Source organism: Streptopelia decaocto (genome assembly GCF_964273445.1).
Source record: "Streptopelia decaocto genome assembly, chromosome: 5".
NCBI lineage: Eukaryota > Metazoa > Chordata > Aves > Columbiformes > Columbidae > Streptopelia > Streptopelia decaocto.
In genome coordinates, this window is record NC_138659.1 from 12,488,988 (window position 1) to 12,508,933 (window position 19,946).

At 39.3% G+C, this 19,946-nt stretch overlaps 1 protein-coding gene across 4 annotated transcripts in view; it reads right to left on the reverse strand.

Annotated features, from left to right (window-relative positions):
- Positions 1-19,946, reverse strand: part of FGGY (FGGY carbohydrate kinase domain containing) — a 281,837-nt gene that overhangs the window by 41,091 nt on the left and 220,800 nt on the right. For 3 of the 4 annotated variants that reach the window (XM_082052357.1, XM_082052355.1, XM_082052356.1), the window contains one exon: positions 2,507-2,614. The exons of the other annotated variant lie outside the window; for it this stretch is intronic. In XM_082052357.1, coding sequence (XP_081908483.1) covers positions 2,507-2,614 — 108 coding nt within the window. The remainder of the gene's footprint in view (positions 1-2,506; positions 2,615-19,946) is intronic. 4 annotated transcript variants of the gene reach the window in all.

The following is a 19,946-nucleotide window of genomic DNA, read 5'->3' on the forward strand; positions in this document are numbered from 1 at the left end:
CTGAACACAGCAATAAAAATAACACATGCCTGTTCTTTCTGAGATTTGCATCAAAGACAAAACTCAAACGTGCAAGCATTAGAAACAAAGTCTGGCCTGAATTTTGCAATCTTGCATAATCTCAAAAGAACACAGGAGCAGCTCATAAATTCAGAAATAAATATCAAATTTACTTGTGTGCTATGAAAACACTACACAAAAATGTTACAGAAGTTATGATGTTAGATATTTAAATGTTCTTAATTCATGACATGGCCACAGGAGGGTTGCATCTAGACACCATTTTCTGCTATTCTTTATTTCACAGTTTGTAATGATGTCATGCCATCCTTTGTCTCTTTTTTGCAAGATCTTTCTTCCTATAAACTTTGAAAATAGTGCAAAAGCCCATCTAATAGACAAAAAGGCTTTTTCAAAACAAGATGAGTTCTTAATTCTTCCTCTGAACTCTATCTGAACCAGTTTTCAAAATCCAATGGACTTTTTCACAGCTGTATCAATAAAAAAAATCAATTAGAAATTTAAGGGACGTATATCAGTTTAGCTTTTAACAAATTCAACAGACTGTTCAAATTTCGTGAAAACAATTCACCTTTGGGCACAGACCAAGCAATGAAAAGAATCCCCAAACACATTCTTTTGTTTGTTTGTTTTCAAAAAGCTTTAAGTATGAGCAAGCAGGACCTTAACCAGACTAGATCTTTAAAATTACAAAGATAATAAATGCAAACTACCCTCCACACAATGCACATCCACTGTCTCCTCCTATGGCTCCCTATGTGTTTTCTGTACATAAAACCTCAAGAAAACCACATGAGATATTCTAAGAATGTTTTAATAAGACAGCTTCCCTAATATACCTGACAGAGCTGACTTTTGCTATGGGTCTTAACAAGACCATGATTTTTTTCCAGCAATTTCTTTAATGACATAAGAACATCTTGTTCTCTGGTACTAGAACGGAAAGGATTTTAAAAATCATTTTTCTGACATGCCCTAACCCTCATGGTACGTTTTAAGTGCGGACCCACCTTGAACCAGCCAACAGAAAACACTAAACTGCTGTATCCTCTCTAGTGCTTAATTAAGTTTCTTCACTTGCTTTGGATTAAGTGCATAGAGATTTCTCCTCTCAAAAGTGTTCTTACAAAGAAATACACAAGGTTTGCTATTTTCCTTTTAAAGTGATCTTGTCACGAGCAAAAATTAAATTTTACTTCCAGTTGTGGCAGTTACCTATAAAATGAGACACTTTGGTTCTAGCCCCATCTTGACCTGAAGAATTTAAAGCACACACATCCCACCTGCTACCAGAGAGCTTTGGGCTGGAGATGGGGTGGGAGGTGGAGGCTGCAGGAGAGGAAGAGGGATGACTCTCCCGCTGAAGCTGTGACACCACAGAGAGGAATGCCAGACTCACGTGGCCGAGGAGAGGGCACAGGAGGGAACACCAATTCACAGCTCAGGGTGTGTCTGGGCTTCTTGATGCAGGATTATTTCTGTTTCTCATTCCATGACTCTTTCATATGGAATGCAGAAATGCAGTGATGCCCTAATCCACTACTTCCTGGACATGTGCTCTGATCACTGGGCTTTGAAGAAGGTGGGTGGTGCTAGGTCTGAGTAAGACAGCAATTACACCTGCAATTTGTGAACGGCCAAACCCACCTGTTTGTTTGCTGATCTTCCAGAGGATGCCCACAGGAATGGGCCTGTCTCCTGTAGTTTCTCAAGAGGAGGTTAGTATCTCAGCTCTAAGGGCAGCCACTGTTTCCACAGACTGAACAGGGAGACACACAGGGCGCTTTAGAAGGATCTAAGTTTAAGCAGCCACTGAGGTTTCACTGATACTTTTGAACTTAAGCAGCTAAAGTCTGCCTAAATACTCTTTTATACATCTAGGCTTTCTTTAAATTTGCCTTCAATGTTTTAGTTCTGACTGCCTCTCTGCAAGTAAGAAAATTCCTTTTTAGAATATCAAGTCTGGTTTTAATTTTTATTCATAAAATAACCAAATACAGTCAGAGTCTCTTCACTCACAGAAATAATTGAGGTGACAATATATGTAGTATCTATCTAGACAGGGTAATATTACTATTCTGTCCACAGAACACATCTTTAATTTAAGCCCATCAATGAGCACAATGGTTCTATATAACATAATATATATAATTTTCTCTATCTCAAAGTCTATCTTAGCCTCTTGCTAAAGAATGGATGCCAATTTGCCTGTAAAATAATAACAATAATCATCATCATAGAAGGAAGACATGCCCTTAGTGTTCTGCCCCATATATAATCCCCAATCAGTATGCAAATGAATGCTTTGTAAGAGACGTAACAATCAACTAATTGTTCACTGCTTTCAGCAACATGGCTTCTCCTGTGACCTTACAGAGGTGTTTCAGGGGGAGCTCTGGCTGAATTAAAAGTGGAGCTCTCCCGAATGACAGCAGTTCTGGCAGAGCTCCTCTATTGGAATCTGATTGTGTCTCCAAACTCTTACCAATTTTCCTGTAGCGCTTTGACCTCCTTCATTCAGCCACAATCCAGGTACCATTGCAGAGAAATAAGGTCCCCAAACACCAGGCACAAAAATGGGTGTTTCACTGACCTGTCAATGCAAGAGAAAGCTCTAGTGAATCAGACTACCTGTCTAAGTAGGTACTTTGCAACTCATGCTTGGCAGCTATCAGAGGTCAATTCTGAAATGATTCCTGCACCTCCACTGGAGTTACCAATGTGAGTGGAGATGTATGAGCAGAGATTTACTCTAAGGAGAATGTGGAGAAATATGTCCCCACATTATGAGATGAGATGACACAGCTGCAGCTCCTGGTTGCACAACTGCCCCCCCACGCTCCCATTTGCAGAACCAGCTGGGTCTGGCCATGCAGAAAGTAAGAAATTTCAGCAACAAGAGCCGTATTTCACAGAGAGAGAAAGTGTCCTGTTTCTCCAGAAAAACACTTAGAATGAACAGGAGAGTTAGGTGCCTTGGGTAGAAGCTACAAACCTGGCCTCCTGTTAGCCAGCAGGAAACATGTGCTTGGGTAAACATTAGATTCTGCCCCTTACTTAGGCTTAGCTTTACACAAACTACTCCTTCCTTCACACCTGTGAACCCTTTCATCAAGGCAAATATCTAAGCACTACCATCCAAATACTGAACAGGGCTGTATTCTACCACTTGCATACAAATATAACACTCACATATACAGTGATATCCTGCTCCAATGCAATATTTTAGTGGTTAGACCACTCAGGATGTAGGGGACACTGGTTCATTTCCTTTCTCTGCTTCAGAAGATGCAAATTACCAGTTTTTAAGGGTGGAGGGTATTTTCTTCCTCTTATAAAGCTGTTCCACTTTCAACAGATAGACAGACTTGCTAGCAAGCCTAAGGAGGTATGCTATCGAGTCTAGCAAGTAAGGCCCAGCATGTGATGGGGAATGGGGCAGTGGAACCTGAGTCCTGGCACTTGCTACGAAGACCAGTTACGTATTCTGCACTGGTTGAACACAATAATTCTTGCAGCGCAGGCTGGAGAAGACACCTCATCCACTTCCCTGGCAGGCTACTTGTCTTCTCTCTGAAGCATGATTCATGTTTTTGCTTCCAGGACCAACAGAGGTATATAGATTCAAGGTATACACGGCCAGGATTTTGCTGGGAAAAGAGGCCAGCAGCACAGTCCTACACCATTGCATGAGTCCACTTCCCACTAGTCCATGTTAATGGAAGGGCTAAATCTGCAAGTGTTGTTCTCTAGAAGGTGGAAAGTGCTCCAACAGAAGGAAACAACAAAATTCCCTCACAAATAAGTCTGTGTGTTTGCAATGCTGGAACAGCAAAAAAGAAAGTATGGAACAACGTTTATTTTGTATTTAGACCTTGCTCTTCATCAGTAAAATTCCAGACCCATTAAAGGATGCTTGAGGTTTCCTATTGATTTCAATAAGGCCCAGTTTTCACGTCAAAATAGTTTCGAGAAGGAGTAAAAAATTCCAGGCTGTTCCTGTTAAAGTTGATGCACATTCTCCCTATATTTAAACAAGCCAAACTTTCAAGACAGCTTTTGTGAGCAACAAGGGAATATGCTCCAAGATGCAGTTTACTGGCATTTGTGCATCACACATGTTTAGTAAATATACCAGCAGGGAGGTTTCTGCACAAACAATAGTCTGCTCAAGCCATAAACTTACATTACAGCTGATTCTTGTCATGAAGTTAAGTAGGAAAACAAAACAACAAAAACTGTTTTCTCAAAATTCACCACCACAGTTTCAAGCAATCATGATTTCTCTTAGGAATGTACACAACAAATACAAGAATCTTGTTCAGTTCTCCACTATCAGCTCTAACATGCCGACTTCACTTTCGCTAAAGATGTATGTGTGCACATGTGTCTGTATATCTGTGTAAGATTTTGGCTGGCTAAACCCATTAAAGAGCAAGAATAGCTGCACTGAATTTAAAAAGGCATTTATGGCTCCAAGTGGACGAAGCTACGTCAAAAACATTGCAAAGACATTTGGTTTTGTTTTGTTTTCTCTTAAAACTACAAATTAATACTGCTTTGAGTTTTCAACACCTCCATGGGGCAAGCCTTCCTTTTATGATTTCAATAACAAAATGAAGTGCAACAGAAAGCAAATCCTAATATAACCTGATTTTTAGACCAATTCCACACCACTGACCTGACTGAGAACACAGCATAAGGTCAAAATTCCCAGTTGGCATCTGCTCCGAACTAGTGACGGAAGCATGCCAAGAACACAAGCGTCCCGTCTCACTCCCGTCTTATAGCTGTGGGCGCAACACGTGTCTCTACAGGTGGGAAGGAACGTTTGGGGCAGAAGAGGCCTGGGCTGGTAAAGGTTCATCTCAAAATATTTTTGATGCAGCAAACTTACAGTATTTTTTACTCCACTGTGATTTCTGAAGGAAGAATCTAGCTACACTAGATACATCAAACTTAAAATCCAGCTGCTGTGTCATCTGAAGAAACCAATTAGTCTGAGGATACTAAAGGCATGGAGACGGTTTGTGAACACACAGGAAGTTCTAAACATCAAGAAGGACAAAGTTAAAAAACAACAACAACAGCACAAAAAACAACAACAACAACAAAAAAAAACAACAACAGCACAAAAAACCAACAACAACAACAGCACAAAAACCAACAATAACAACCAAACAAACAACCAGCACACCACAAACTTTCTTCTGTCATTAGTCCACAATTTACCAAACTGTCCTACATGTCTGATAACACTAAAAGGTTTAAACTGACTAAAAACCAAAACTCTCCCTAGAGACAGTACTTCTGGCCTAGTATTTCGGACACCCACAGATATTTGACAGGACAGGGTATTTCCATGCTGGCTCTTCTCAGATTACACCAAGACTTTCTTATCATCTTACTACCAAAGTACCGTTTGTAGGCATTCCAGCAAACTTTCAACACATAAACAGAGCAAATGAGGGAGCTGTGTATCGCCACACTGATGAATATAACCTGGGGGGTACTAGGTTATCAACTTTTTCTGCTGTGGGAACTTTTAACTGGAATAAAGAATGCTGGTGGTCATGCTGGGCTTTTTTGGTACCATGTATGGCATCATCAGATTTCCTATTTTCTCCTTCCACTTCAGAGGTTTAATTCACATGTTGCAGACTCTGGGTTTTGATGCACATGGAAAGTGAGAAAATTGGGAAATAATGTCCTCCCCAAACAGATTCACAATGTTTGAGAATCAACAGGGTGAACATTCTTCCATAGATGTATGCCTAAGAAAGAGCAAATGGTTTCCATTTCCCCTTCTTGAAATAATTTGGACGAAGCTTAAGTTCTTCAAGCCATGCAGCAGCTGGCATTTGTATTTTCATAATAAAAAGTCCAAACTCTGGTTGAGTATACATACCACCCAATCCCACTAAAACACATGACTAGACATAAGCGTAAGGTTGGAGAAACAGTACAAAGTTTGCCGCAGAACCCAGAAGGATAAGCACCATTTGCCAGACTCAGAGCTATTTTTGTTAGACTAATATCATGTCCTTTTCATAGCTTTCTATTGCCTTCAGACATCTTTGTGATGATACAGGAGGATCAATGTGGTGTCACTATTTTTTTTTCCTTTAATGAGCTTAAGAAAATCCTTAATCTTTTTAGTAGAAAAACAACATCTGTTTTAGATTTATGGGCAATTGATTTTTATTTTTAAAGCAAATAAGAGATGTCATCCTTCTTTTAAAGTTAAAATACGTATTCAAAAGGAGCCTCAGATCTTCTGCCTTCTATTTAACTTAAATTCATCCTGTGACACACTCCTATTGTGAGGCATATTAACATTTGTTATTTTCTATATACAGTGAAAGTGAAACATAAAGAGGATATCCTTTGCTAGGCATTAGAATGATTTCTGCACAATTACTGCAGCAGGAATTTGAAGATGGGAGATTAGAAGAATCTGAACCTATTCACACTTTGAGTCATAAGCAGCGTCTATAAATATTTCAGTTGAACATGTTGCCCTCATCCATGAGGATGCTTACAGAAGTGTTATACTCAGACATGAAATTCCACCTCACTGTTATTCTATCTGCGGATGGGGAAGAATTATTTTGTGTAGGAAAATGCCACCTTTCTGTGTCTTCCCAACACACACATTCCTACTTGCTCAGCCCATCCTTTCAGATGAGATTAGCATTAAGCAGTTCCAAGATTCCAAGTTCTGAGACAGAAGGGAAAAAGAGTTCAACACCTTCTGAAAGGGAGAAAAAGGAGAAAAAACTTCTATCTGGGAGGATTTAACCTCAGCACGTGTTTTATAAAAGATCATACTAATATGTAAGATATGTAAACATTATAGAGCAATCAGAAACAAATGAAATGATGAATTCAGTTTAACAATATTCAGCTGTGGTGCAACTGCCAGAAGGCACTTTTTGTTATGAATAGATCATTTGGATGAGTTACAGACCAGATTTCAACCCTGGCGTGTGCTAGGAAAATCAATGTCAAACTATTTAAGATCAGAAGGTATCAGCAGCACATCTGGCAGCCCACAGAAATGAAAAATGTCTTTAAAACATATAATGCTATATAGAACTAAGCTAAGGTATGACAGGACCTTCTTAAATGGCACTAATATGAGCTCTGCAGCACATTTAATTTAGTTTAGCCCTTGCCACTTGCCTCTCTCTCTAAAACAAAAACAGGTAAAAAAAACCCAAAAATCCACCTCTCTGGTAGAAGTCTCTGTGGAAAAAAGCACTGCTTACCACTTGTAGGCTAACTTACAGCTCATATAAGTGAATCGAAGGAGTCAGTTCAGCTTTCAATACTCTCATTTGGTACAAGTGGAACAGAACACAGAGGAGAATCACCTAGGCATACAGCCATCCCATAAAATGAGCAAGTCTCAGTGTGAGATTTATTTCCTTAGCTTTGTTCTGCTAGACTAGCCATAATGATCAGCCACATGCTTGTTTCTTCCGCAGTGTTATGTAAATGGTACGGTAATCAGAGACAAGATAAAACAGGCCACACTGGTGAGAGCAGGAGTTTCAGCAGAATTTTCTTCCTTAGCTGACACCATCTGTTGCTGCTGGAGGCTTACACAAATTCCTTACAATAACGCTATTGCAGAATTTGGCTATTACCAGAAAACTAAATCTTTATATTAACAGGGTATACTGCTATATATCCATCTTCTTCCATTTTCAGTTCTGCTTCTAATATTGGGCCTCTGATTTTCTATTGATTTGCAGTATGCGATAAGAAAGAAAAATCAAATTTCAGTGGAACTATTCTTGACTTACAGTCACCCACATGAAAGCAAAAAAAAGCTTTGCTTCATTCTATTGTCACAACGTTTTTAGAGTAAATATTTGCTAATGAAAAACTAGGTCAGAAAATTTGTTTAAAAATCACCTCACTTATCAGTTTCTATAGCCAGAGATTCAGAATAACAGCTGCTTTTGTTAGGCTAAGGCAGGTATGAAGAAAGATCTAAGATACTAACGGAAAGCAGGGAAAGAAACAAGGAAAAGCACTGTATCAGTCACCAACTAATAAATGCTCTTTACAGTTCTGGACTTTGATCATTGACAAGTCAAATACTTTCATTAACTTCTCTGCTGACTTTTAACTTTCAAACTTTCTGACTGACTGTAGATTGAGAATACTGACATTCATTCAACTCCGGGGGTTTACATTGATGCATAAAATCCTGTATTAAGAAAACTGTATCATTTTGCTTCTGCTGACAGATGAGTCTTACAAACCAATTCGACCACAATTCTCTGACAAAGAATGAAAGAGATTCATTTAAAAAAAAAAAAAAAAAAAAAAAAAAAAAAAGGAGAGAAATCAAAGGGAAACCCAAGAATGTTTCATTTCTAGGTTTCTGGTTCAAACTTGGGTCATGGTAACAGCTACTGAATGTGTGATTTAATAAAAGCACTTTCTGGTGGCATATATATTAACTGGGTGGAGTTGGGGCATGCAATTGTATTTTCAGTAAACTGATGCCTACTCTAAAATTGCCATCCTGGCATTATTTCTCAAGCACTCAATGAGTTTAAAACTAAGTTTCCCCATAACTGTGGAGGCAAATCCCTAGGTTAAGCCTATGGTAAGTACACTCAATATATATTTATTATTAGCAGTAATTACATGTTAAACACATAACAGCATTCAAGCTTTAGCCTGATGTAAAATATATTTAAGAACAAAAGGTCTTGGAACACAATAAATGTTCCACAGAACACAAAGAAAATTAAAATGTATTAATATTCCAATTCCTATATGTCATACACCACCAGTAATTTGTTTGATTATATTTTAAGCTTATGTCCCCTGGCCATCATGGGTTTGCTATGTAGCTGCATAGTTTGTGGTGGCAAGTCACAGAGCTCCCTTCCATGTGACAGGTTGGCATCCCGGGGGCCACCCACAGTGACAGGGTTGCTCTGCAATGATATATCCAGACTAGGCCACAAAAATGTTTGCACAGAGCTAACTTTATCCCACTGGAAGCAGGGAAGTTACTTAAGTGACAAAAACATAGAGAATGTCAACTTTGGGATTCTGCCTCAACACATCTGTCCACAGATGATTTTGGTAATCTGTTTACATGCAGCTGAAGAATTCTAGCTTATGGGATGAAATCACTTTAATAGATACCTTGCTGAACGTGGACTCCACGGTTGTTGCCAAGCTATGTCACAGGTTTACCAAACCCAGAGAGCTGGAAAGTTCACAAACCTTAGAGACTTGCATTTAGTTAGGAGAATGGTAAGAACAGATCGAAGCGAAACAAAATTGCCCAACAACATCTATTGAGGTTGCACAACAACAACAAAAAATATTCAAAGACATCATTCAATATTTTTGCAGTATAAGATACTGCAAGATAAGATTTCTGTGGAATCAAGCATGGTTAAGGACAGACAGGAAGGCAGATATCCAAAGTGATAAAACCACCCAACAGAACCAAAGGGCTCTGGGCACTGCCCAGAGCGTAAACTTATGGCCAGAGAGTGGCCTGTGGTAGGAAAGTTGAAGCATTGACATGTATTCAGTATGTCTGTTTTGCCCAAGTTGGTTTCTTTTGTGTTGGCTGTAGGAAAGCCATGTTTTTAAGTCAGCCGGGTCTACTCAGTGCCTTCAGTCTCTTGGGAGGTGAGAGGGGCGACTGCTCACGGGGCTGCGGCTCTGGCAGAGCCCAATGTGCCTGTTCAGCTGTAGGGCCTGAGGGGCCTCAGAAGAGAGTTTATTCCTAGAAAATGTAATTGAGAGGCCGAGAGAGAAGACAATGATATTGCTTATTTATACATCATGGTAACATTAAGAACACAAGTCCAGCACATTTCAGTCCAGCAGCTCAGCAAGGTTCCAAGTGCAGCAGAGCCACAAAAGACATGTATAACAATATTAAAATAAATATATTTTTTTTATTTTGCTGCTTATTCTGCACTTGGTAATATCACAAACTTGCATGACAAAAATCAAACTGATCACAACCACCATAACATCCTTAAGTAAAAATTACCAAAATTAGAAACATACTGAGAGTATGCATTAAAATGCAGACTGAGATCTAAAATTTCTCATGAAGTTTTGAAGCTAGAATTCCAGTTCAATCCCTTTTTTAGTTATTTTCCAGACAAAACTTTCAGTACAACATGAAAGTAGGAGACACAGATTAATTCTGAGGGACTACTGTTAGCTGTTATTCCAAATAGTAACCCTTATGAGAAGGGCAGCAAAATGTGAACAACATGCATGCAGAACTATTTCTAAATTTCTACATTTTCCATAAAAAATTAACTGGCCTACAAACTACAGACCAAACAAGGTATGCGATTAATGCCCAGTAAAGAAACCACACTCCCAGGGTAACCTGATTGCCTCATCTCTGAAAATATTTCAGGTGAGTTATGCGATGGGACTATATACTACACAAACTGGCTCTATATCTAGCAAGAGCTAATTAGAGGAAAACTGGACTAAGATTATTAACCATTTCCACGGTGAGATTTTTTATGCAAGGTTAAATAAGGAAAGGTATTTTAAAATTATTTAAATCTTATGTTTTTTAGTGAAAGAATATGATGAATCACAATAATTTTAGTTATTTAACTTGTACTTAATTTATATTTAAGTGTATAAAGAGAAATTCACCTGGACCAATGCTTCCATCCTTGGGAGCCAAAGCCTCAACTCAACCTTAACCACCACCTTCCACAAAGGTATGTTGATTTACACTGTGTGAGGATTTGGACTAATAGTTGTATTTAGACACTTAAATAAGTAGTCTGATTTTTAAAAAAGACCCTCATTTCACATTGATTTCTGGCTCATGACCTTAGAACATGAAGCCAGCTATTTAGGTATTGAAATGCAGACTTGAGCACCCACCCCTAGGAAGTATGTTGGCTTTAGTTTTCATGTATCTATAATTAAGAATGCTAGCAAATGTCCATACATGTGCCAGACATCTCTTCAAAGACAGAACATTATATATTCAGATGCAGAAGAAGAGAATGTTCCTGCATGTTCATGTTTTTCATTTCCTAGGGAAGATGACAATTTTTGAAGACAGCCCCTGCAGTCAGCGCTTTGTGTCTAAGAACAACACACCAGCTCCTCAGGTGCACTTCAAAAACTGAGAACTGGACATGACCTTACTAGACATGGTCCTCACTCAAGGGGGACAACCACATACTCAAACCTTTACTGCTTTAAAACTAATCTACCAGCAGAAACTGTGAGGCAGTGTTTAGGAGTTTCTCCCCTCATCCAGAGGATCCTGGTTCTTAAAAGAGTTAAACATAGCAATTAAAACGTTGCTTAAAACCAACAACAAAAACCAATTTTACTAAAAAACCCCAGCCTGTTTTACGCAGCTGTATTTTATTTTACCTTTTAAAATGCAATAGATCAGGCCCCTGCCAAGAGCAGGGAATGCAAGAGGTCACAGGCTGCACTTGTAAAAGCAGCTTTTCTGGAGGTCTGCCACCAGAAGCCAGTTTGAAGTTGCATTTCTGAGGAAACCTCTGAGAACGGATGCTATGGGGCTCAACGAACTCTCTGTAGCCCCTAACAGAGCAACAGACCTCTGAATATGGCCCATTTTCAGACAGCAGCCAGGTCCAGCCTCTTCATCTGAGCTGACTGGGGGTGCTTTACACTTTATTTTCAATACACTGCATCAGTTTTCAGCCAATGGTATGTATGGTATTAGTATGTCATAGGGTACAGCCGCACAAATAAATTATTATGGGCAAAACTAGGAGGTCAGTTGCCCAGCAAAACCACCTCTGCTCATCAACCTTCTGTGGTGCACCGTGTGACAGATCCCAGGAACCTCACACATTCCACGGGAACCCAGGGCCAGGACTGCAACTGCAGAGTTGCTCACAGGGTGCAAACACACATTACAGATTACTCAGGTAATTTCTTCCTCTACCTGTACTCTCATTACTTGATCACAGAAAAGGATTTATATATACATATTTTTAATACTAATCTTGAGAATGAAGCTTGCAGTGAAATCAGCCTTCAAATATTAACCAGCAAAGCCAGATAACTGAGATTTGTCTTAAACAGAATAATATTTTTCACATTATAAAATCCTGCCATTTTCCTGAGGGGAGAACACAGTGCAAAACTGGTACCTACCTCTCCTACTGTACACTTTTGAATTCCACTCTTTGCACTCAAAATTCCAAATTCAAAAGCAGAATATAAAACCAGGAAAAAATTAAAATTGTATTGGAAGCAAAATCCTCTTCATTTTGTTTGCCTTACTAGTATCTTTTTTAAAAATGGTGAAATAAAAAGTATCACTTCTCTGCCAAAAAATGTATTTTTGTAAATCTCCTTTTCAGCCAGGAAAAGACGTTAGTAAAACAGACACAGAGAAGAAAAATTTCAAGCATGATTAAATCAAATAGGGTGAGTATATGTTTTGATTTCACTATATATTGCCTACCTCATCAGGGCAAGGAAACTTAACTGTAAGAAAGTCAAGTTTGGCTCACTGCATTAGGGCTGCATTAAACCTTCCCAAATAATTTTCTCCTCACAAGGACAGAACAAAATCAGAGCGTGTGCTCCAGTTTAGAAACAGTACTGAAATCCAAACAACATACGATACTTAACCACCGAACTCTGACAAGGTGACCAGCAATGTCCTTGTAGCACCTTCCTATTCAAACAGATCTTCTCCTAGCTGTACATATGGAGCCTGTCCCTCCCCGTACTGTTTTGATAAAAGCATAAGACTCAGCCTACAACCTATATTCTCATTATCTCTCTCTGTGCCATAATAAAGGAGTTGTGAGGAGGATCAGAGATATCACAAACACATGATCCATGACCCACTGTTTAAAAGCAGATGATGCACCACGGAAAAAAAGGGTGCAAGGAAGTGTTAGGAGATGTGATGCATCTGTCAGCCACCTCATCTTATCTTTACCCAGGAGCACACTGGCCACAGAAGCTGAGAGGAACACATCTAAACAATGTGTTTTTCAAGTCAGGTTTCAATTGTTTGCTGAAATTTGCCTGCTGTTTGCAAAAGATGGGAGCTATAGTAGGACATGAGTGTTTGGAAGTTGGCCACTTCAAAGCACAAGCTAGAAGAGAAGCATGGCTTAACGGTACCTATATCAGGAGCATTAAGCAATCACCAAACCATGCTACGTGTAGGCACTTCATGAGACAAACAATTAGAGAGGGGAAATATAAAAATCAATGTTCTGCAACAAACACAAACTCCTCCACCTTCTGTGAGATCCACAGAGCACTAGCATATTCCTGCCAGCCATTTCCTGACCACTGAGTGATGACTGTGCTGACCCACTGTGAGCTGCAGACTCTCATGTTTGCATTCACGTGGGTAATCCACCCTGAAGCACTAAAAAACTCCGAGTCATAGATATGAATCAGAGTCACTAACCTCACATGTGATAGAAGAGAATGGCAGCTTGGGGTTAGGTAGCTCTACTGCCTTGGAAGGTGGATCCCAAGACTCCTGTTACCAACAGACAAGTCCCGACCACTGTTCAGGTAAAACTGAAACCAAGGATCAGAAAATCTGAGCAATAAGATCTATCCTTCAAATTGAACAACAGGCAAAAAGTCCAAGATGGTAGAAAACTACTCCTGAGACCAACGGGCTGGAGAGACTGCTTGTGATCACACAGATGATCTTCTAAAAAGATATCACAAATTAAAAGATGTTAGAGGGGTAGATGCACTTGTTTTCTTTGCAGAAGAATGATGCTGTTCTCTTTGTAGAAAGAAGAGGGTGTTTTTATATGGAACACTCAGATGGTTGAGACACTGACTCAAGAACTCAGAACTGTCCCCAGAAAGGGGCTGAGGCAAGTGGATCAAACAGCTTCTGTATCAGTACAAGGAGAAGCCAGGACAATTTAGAGAGTAGTTTCAGATTAACATTTAGGTCATTCAGAGTCATTTATGTGACAGGTCTCCAGGAGATCACAATGGGAGCAAGCTGTCCAAGCACAGCATTCCCCTCTAGAACCGTCCCCCAGTTTCCTCTCCCCAGGCAGAGAAAAACAACACTGGTGTCCTCAACAGAAAATTTGCACCCCTGTAAGTTTTTATTCCTTGGGTGTGAGGTTAACCTCCTGTGTTTATTCCAAGAAGCAAACTTGGACCTAAGCCTGGGACAACTTGAGAGTTTCAGCTCTGGAAGAAGTTATAGAAGAATACATTCATAGGTAATTGTTCCAGACTCATTCAACATTCACCATTTCCATCTGCCTAAATCAGAGATGCAAGAACTTCAAATCTCTGATCAGGCACTCCGACCAACTGCTCAGCTTTGAAACAAAACCTTTACACTAGATGAATTTTGACTGTTCCAAGTTGAATGTTCACATACATTTGCTTCTGCCTTTTATCACTATCCATTAACACGAAGCATATTTTATGTTTCGGCTTGGGAAAGTATACAACAGGTGCACAGTAGTATATCATCCTTTTCTTTGTATTCCTAAAGGTCAAGGTTTCTTACATAAATTGGAAAAAAAAATAAATAAAAAAAATTAAAAAAATCTTTAATCTGTTAAATTGTTTTCAAAATCCAAAAGAGGAAAAAAAAAAAGCCCACATTCATGATGGACTCAGAATCTTCTTGCTAAGCACCTAAGCACTAGTAGTTCTGCATTGATTCATTTTATTGTTTTATTTAGTGAAACGTCTGGACACAGATATACAGATTAACCTTTTTTTTTTTTTTTTTTCCTTTCTCATATTTACTGTGTCACCTTCTTTGATATGAGAGCTACAAGTGTTTTGATAAATGGACTGAAAGGTTGTCTGGTTACACCATAGCTTCTACTTGTGTCCTCTGCTGAAATGCTATTATGTACCCTTCCAAAGCAACACTGCTCCATGACTCACAGCAATTACTTCTGTGCCTCTCAAAACAATAGCTCACTGGGGATACAGGGCCTCAAACAAGCTAGCACAATTTATACCACCCATTTATTTTTACTTATTTTCCAATGATAGATACTCACTGTCACAAAACCCCAGTTTATGTGAAGATTATAAATCTTCCAGCACAGACTACTAACTGCAGGCCATTTTAAATATGCACTTTGTAACACTCTAATTTGCTGCTATGGCAAATTAAATTCCTGAAAGCTCATCATAATGTGAACTAACTCTTCTCAATGTTTAAAAAATAAAATCAAAAAGTCAAACCAAAGATCCATATAGCCAGCTAGCCTGCTGTTAACAGTGGCCAGTAACAGATGACTTAGGGAAGAGCACAGGAACAGGGTAAATATACAATAATTCTTGCCCAGGATGTCCTCCCAACCACCAGTAAGTTGAGGTTCAAGCAAATTTCTATTCTTAATTCCAACCAAAACAAGAGACTAAGCCTTCAAAAGTGACTGTCTGAGACTGCAAACTAAGTACATTTTTCATTAACATTAGCAGCCTCTCAGTAAATGGCTCCATTTGTGCATTAGAATAGAAATCTAGTATAATGCTTATTTGTAGATCAGTAGAAATCTTTGACAGGAACACTGGAGTTTATTAAATGTCTCAGAATTACTCCTTTAGCTCACAGCCCTTCAGCTTCAGTTCTAGTTCTTAAACAAACACACTTCCGATACCGCTTGCAGCACTATCTTATTTTAGCAGACTAGTGAGACCTCATCCCAGCCTTTTGGGTTGTGCACATGTAAGAGCTGTGCCACAAATACTGGTGGATGCTGCACCTCACTGCCCAGACACAAAACCAACTTCACCTCCAAATGATACTCAAGAAACCCTGCCCAAAGAGCCTCAGCCGAACCCTGTGCAGCCCAAGGCAGGCCCAGTCCTCGTCACTGCGGCTAGAAGACGGCTGTGTGACGTGCTGGGGAGCACAGGAACAGAGGGTCTCCATAAGAGGTTTCTAGCACTGACCTTTTCCCAAAGAGCTGATGGCAGAATTGTGAATTGTAGCAAGATATGAGCTATCCTGTCGCATACCCTTTCCTGGAGATTGTATTTTAAGATCCTTGTCTTCTCTTGAAGTGTATTTTCATAGTTATCTCTAATACGCATGCTAAGTAGACCAAGTCTTGATAACCCAAAATGCAGTCAACTCACTGTATCAGATGCTGACAGTCCTGAAGAACTTGGGGCTTAGTAGCTGATGTGACAGAAATTCAAGGCAACTGTGAGAAAGAAATCTCAGATCTGGCATTTTAACAAGAAACTCAAGGGTTTCTTGCAAGTACGTATTATTCCCAACCCTATAATTTATGAGGGAAAATTATTCTTCAAAACCTGCGGTTCTGTTCTTACAGCAATCAATGGGAAAACATCAAGAAAAACCAAAATCTTTTCAAATGAGATCTGTTGTATTTATCTACTCTGGATGCCCTTTCCATGTACCTTAAGGCCTTTCTCATTTATTCATTGCCTAATACAGTTCATTTTAGAGATTTAGTTTTCTTTTTCACCATTAGGTAAGTATGTCTTCTATATTAGTGAAGGCCAATACCAACAATAGTATCATACTTACAGGTAAAATAAATCACCTTCTGCAATACCCCTGAGTCACTGGAAGCAGATTTACTTTATCTGGGATCTGCTACCACACACTATTTTAAACATATTTTTAAACATCTGAATAACTAAATGGGTAAATCCTGAGAACCTTATTCGGTGTTTATTCAGCCCTTACTTACTGAGACAAACTCCCAAGGACAAAGTAAACAGTGAGAGAAGACCTCAGGCCTTCACCCACAGTTATAAACAATGAACTCAGCATAAACTGTGATTCCCAGCTGACACCAGGAGCAAAGCAGCAGCTAATGCTTCTCCTCATTTTGCTTCCACAACGCTTCTATGAGAAGAGATTTACTTTCTCCCTAATAAACCTTACTCCATCTAACGTCTTGCCCCTTCACTCCCACCACTACACCAGCAAAAGGAAACTTCGTTGAACTATTGCTTCATGAGATGCTGAATAAAACTGGAAAAGAGAAAAAATACCTTAGTAAGAGGCCTACTGCCCAAATACTGATGAAGTGTGCCTGACTGGGGGATTTGATGCTGTTATGGAAAGTAAAAAGACACTTAGAAATGCCATTGCATCTGTATAACCTTGGATCAGGGAGTCTTTAATATCCAGCACTCAAATATCACACCTGTCATTGGCAAGATCTCTGTCTGCACAACTTCAGTTTGATGCTCATGTTGCAAGTGGATACTCTAAGGAAAGGCAACAATCTGACAGAATCATCCAGCAAACCAGCAATACTAAACAAAATCTAGGATTTTGTTCCCAAATTCCATGCTACTCATTGCAAATAGGGTCAATTCAAAAATTTTAAAACTAACAGAAAACAATTACACTGTTTTTCTACAATTATTGTATTCCCATGAAAACTCTATTTAGTTGTGTCAGGGCCCAGAGACATCCTAATTGATGATCAAGGGCATCTCTCATCATATCTCATTTCACTTGTATTTCAATTTTTCTTCTACAGAGCAATTAAGTTCTTCTAAGAAAAAGAGCACAAAAAGGAGTCCTTTTTATTCCTTTTTGTTCACTGTGTTTTGTTCACTGTTCACTGTGAGATCTGGACACACAGAATAACCAGGCTGTTTAATACATTCATGGCTACCCACAAAAACAAGATGAACAAGGGGTCTAGAAAGGCCATTCATTATATATAAATATGCTTGTGATCTGAGAGACATACCCTATCCCGCTCTCCTCAGAACAGAACACTCCTGGGAGACACTTGGGTTTGCTCAAGTCTATGGGCTTCAGGCCAATACAATCTCTGGATCCAGAGAGGAGCAATCAGAGTTGGTTAGTTTGCAGCACTGATGAGAGTGTTGTACCCATCAAATCTGATATAATCACTTTGAAGAGTATAGAAAAATAAATAAAAAATCTTCTGTTACAATGGAGGGCCACTGCTGTTGATGGACAGTGGCCTTCCATTGTTGGTGGACTTCTGTGAATAAAAATGAGCATAAGGATACATAAAGAATGAATCAAAATTAAGTTGCTTTATTCTATCTCCTGCAACAGAGTGATGCTATGCTATCTGAACGCAAACGAAGGAACAACATCTTATAACTTTCTTTGCTACAGAATCTGGAATTCCTTCCTACAACAGAAGAAATGAAATCGCCACACCCTATTAAAATATAGAACTGTAATAGTAAGGAAATAAAGGTGCAAGGTGCTAGCTTCTAGAGTTTGATCTACTAACAAGTAACCTTGTGCTTTAAGTAGAGAGGCTCAAATTAGGCAGCCCAATATTTCTGGCAGTCAGAATCTTATTAGGGTCAACACAAATATGTTGGAAGCTCAGCCTCTCTTGCTCCCTCTTTCTAAGGCAAAACATGGGAAAAGCAGTAAGGAACAGGAGAGGAGCCCTATTAGTAGGCAGACATGGAGGAAGCCCAATGTAAGCCCTTATATCCATTGTGCTCACATCAAAAAGAATAGAAAATCCAAGGAAGGAAGAAAACAGATCTCTGGTTTACACATTGTTTATCACACCATGCCATACACTATTGTCTGTAGAGTGTAAATGTCATTTTATAATGCAGAAAAACCTTGCAACATACAAGGTGAAATTTCTAACTCAGATGTCACACACTCCCAAAGCATTGGACAGGTGCAGTTTGTAAAAGTATAAACACAACAATTACAAACTATGAAGTGCCTCAGTCTCTCACCTAATAAAACTGCAATAACAGTTCCTACTCACTTACTCCATTCCTTCGCTGATGCAAAGAACCCCAAGACAACTGAAGAGAAGACACTTCAGAAAGGTCCAGTATTATGAATCGAGACCCTAATACATGGCTCTGAGTCACGCAGGGTAGTTTGCAGTTCACTGCAGCGTGGAAACCACCATGTCTGTTGGAATTTTCAAAGCAAGTGTTTTCACTGATGTCAGTGAGACATCTCTAGAGTACTGGACTTCATATAGTCTCCATGCAGAATATTCTTCAAAGCATTCACTCTGTCCACTTTGAGTCTTTGAACTCAAATGTTCACAAAAGAGAAGGAGAGTCGACCGTGTAGTTTTTTGGAAATGTTACTAAGCATTATCTAGTTTATGTACAACAGGGACTGTATTGCTTTCAGCTACATTCCCCTGAACAGGCTGTTTATCAGCAAAGAAATGGAGTGTGAGCCTTGGATGTCTCTCACGGGCATACACTAAATAGGAATGTCCCATTCTCCCAGTCACCAAGGCATACCTTGAGCTTTGAATTATGTGAGGCCAGGAACAAAGGAATCTTGCTTATAACAGAAACTTTTAATAACTCATTTACTGAGAAAGCCTCCCTTTCATCTCTGCCAAGCTTTAGGAAAGGCTAGGAGGCAAGCAGAAATAAACATCATACAGACTCACCACTGCCTGCTCTAAAGTAAACTCCCCAACTTCCTATTTACATTTCAAGATCTTAAGCTTTGTGGTTTACTAGCTCTGCAAGTAAGAGCTTTGGGTTTTGGAGGCTGCCTGCACATGATCTCCCACCACTACTGAAGTCTTCCTAGCTTTTATTAATATAATAAGGAGGTCAGAAAAGCAAAAATCTTTTATGTAACTAGCTAGCAGAAATACTTTACTTCTCGCCTTTTAAAAACAAAACAAAGCAAACAAAGCACACAATGTCAAATTAACGCCAGCAAAGAGTTTATTACAGCTTTGTTTGTTTATTTTTCAAACCAAGGACGCTAGAACATAGAATGAGACAGTCCCATTTAAAAAGGGTGTGGAAGACTTCTTCAAGGGACACGTTGAAGGCGATGGCAATTTTATGGATACATAACCTTTCTAAGGCCACAGGCCGAAAAGGCACCTAAATAGGCTCTGCGGCCTTTTCCTCAGAAGGCTAAATGTGCATACGCT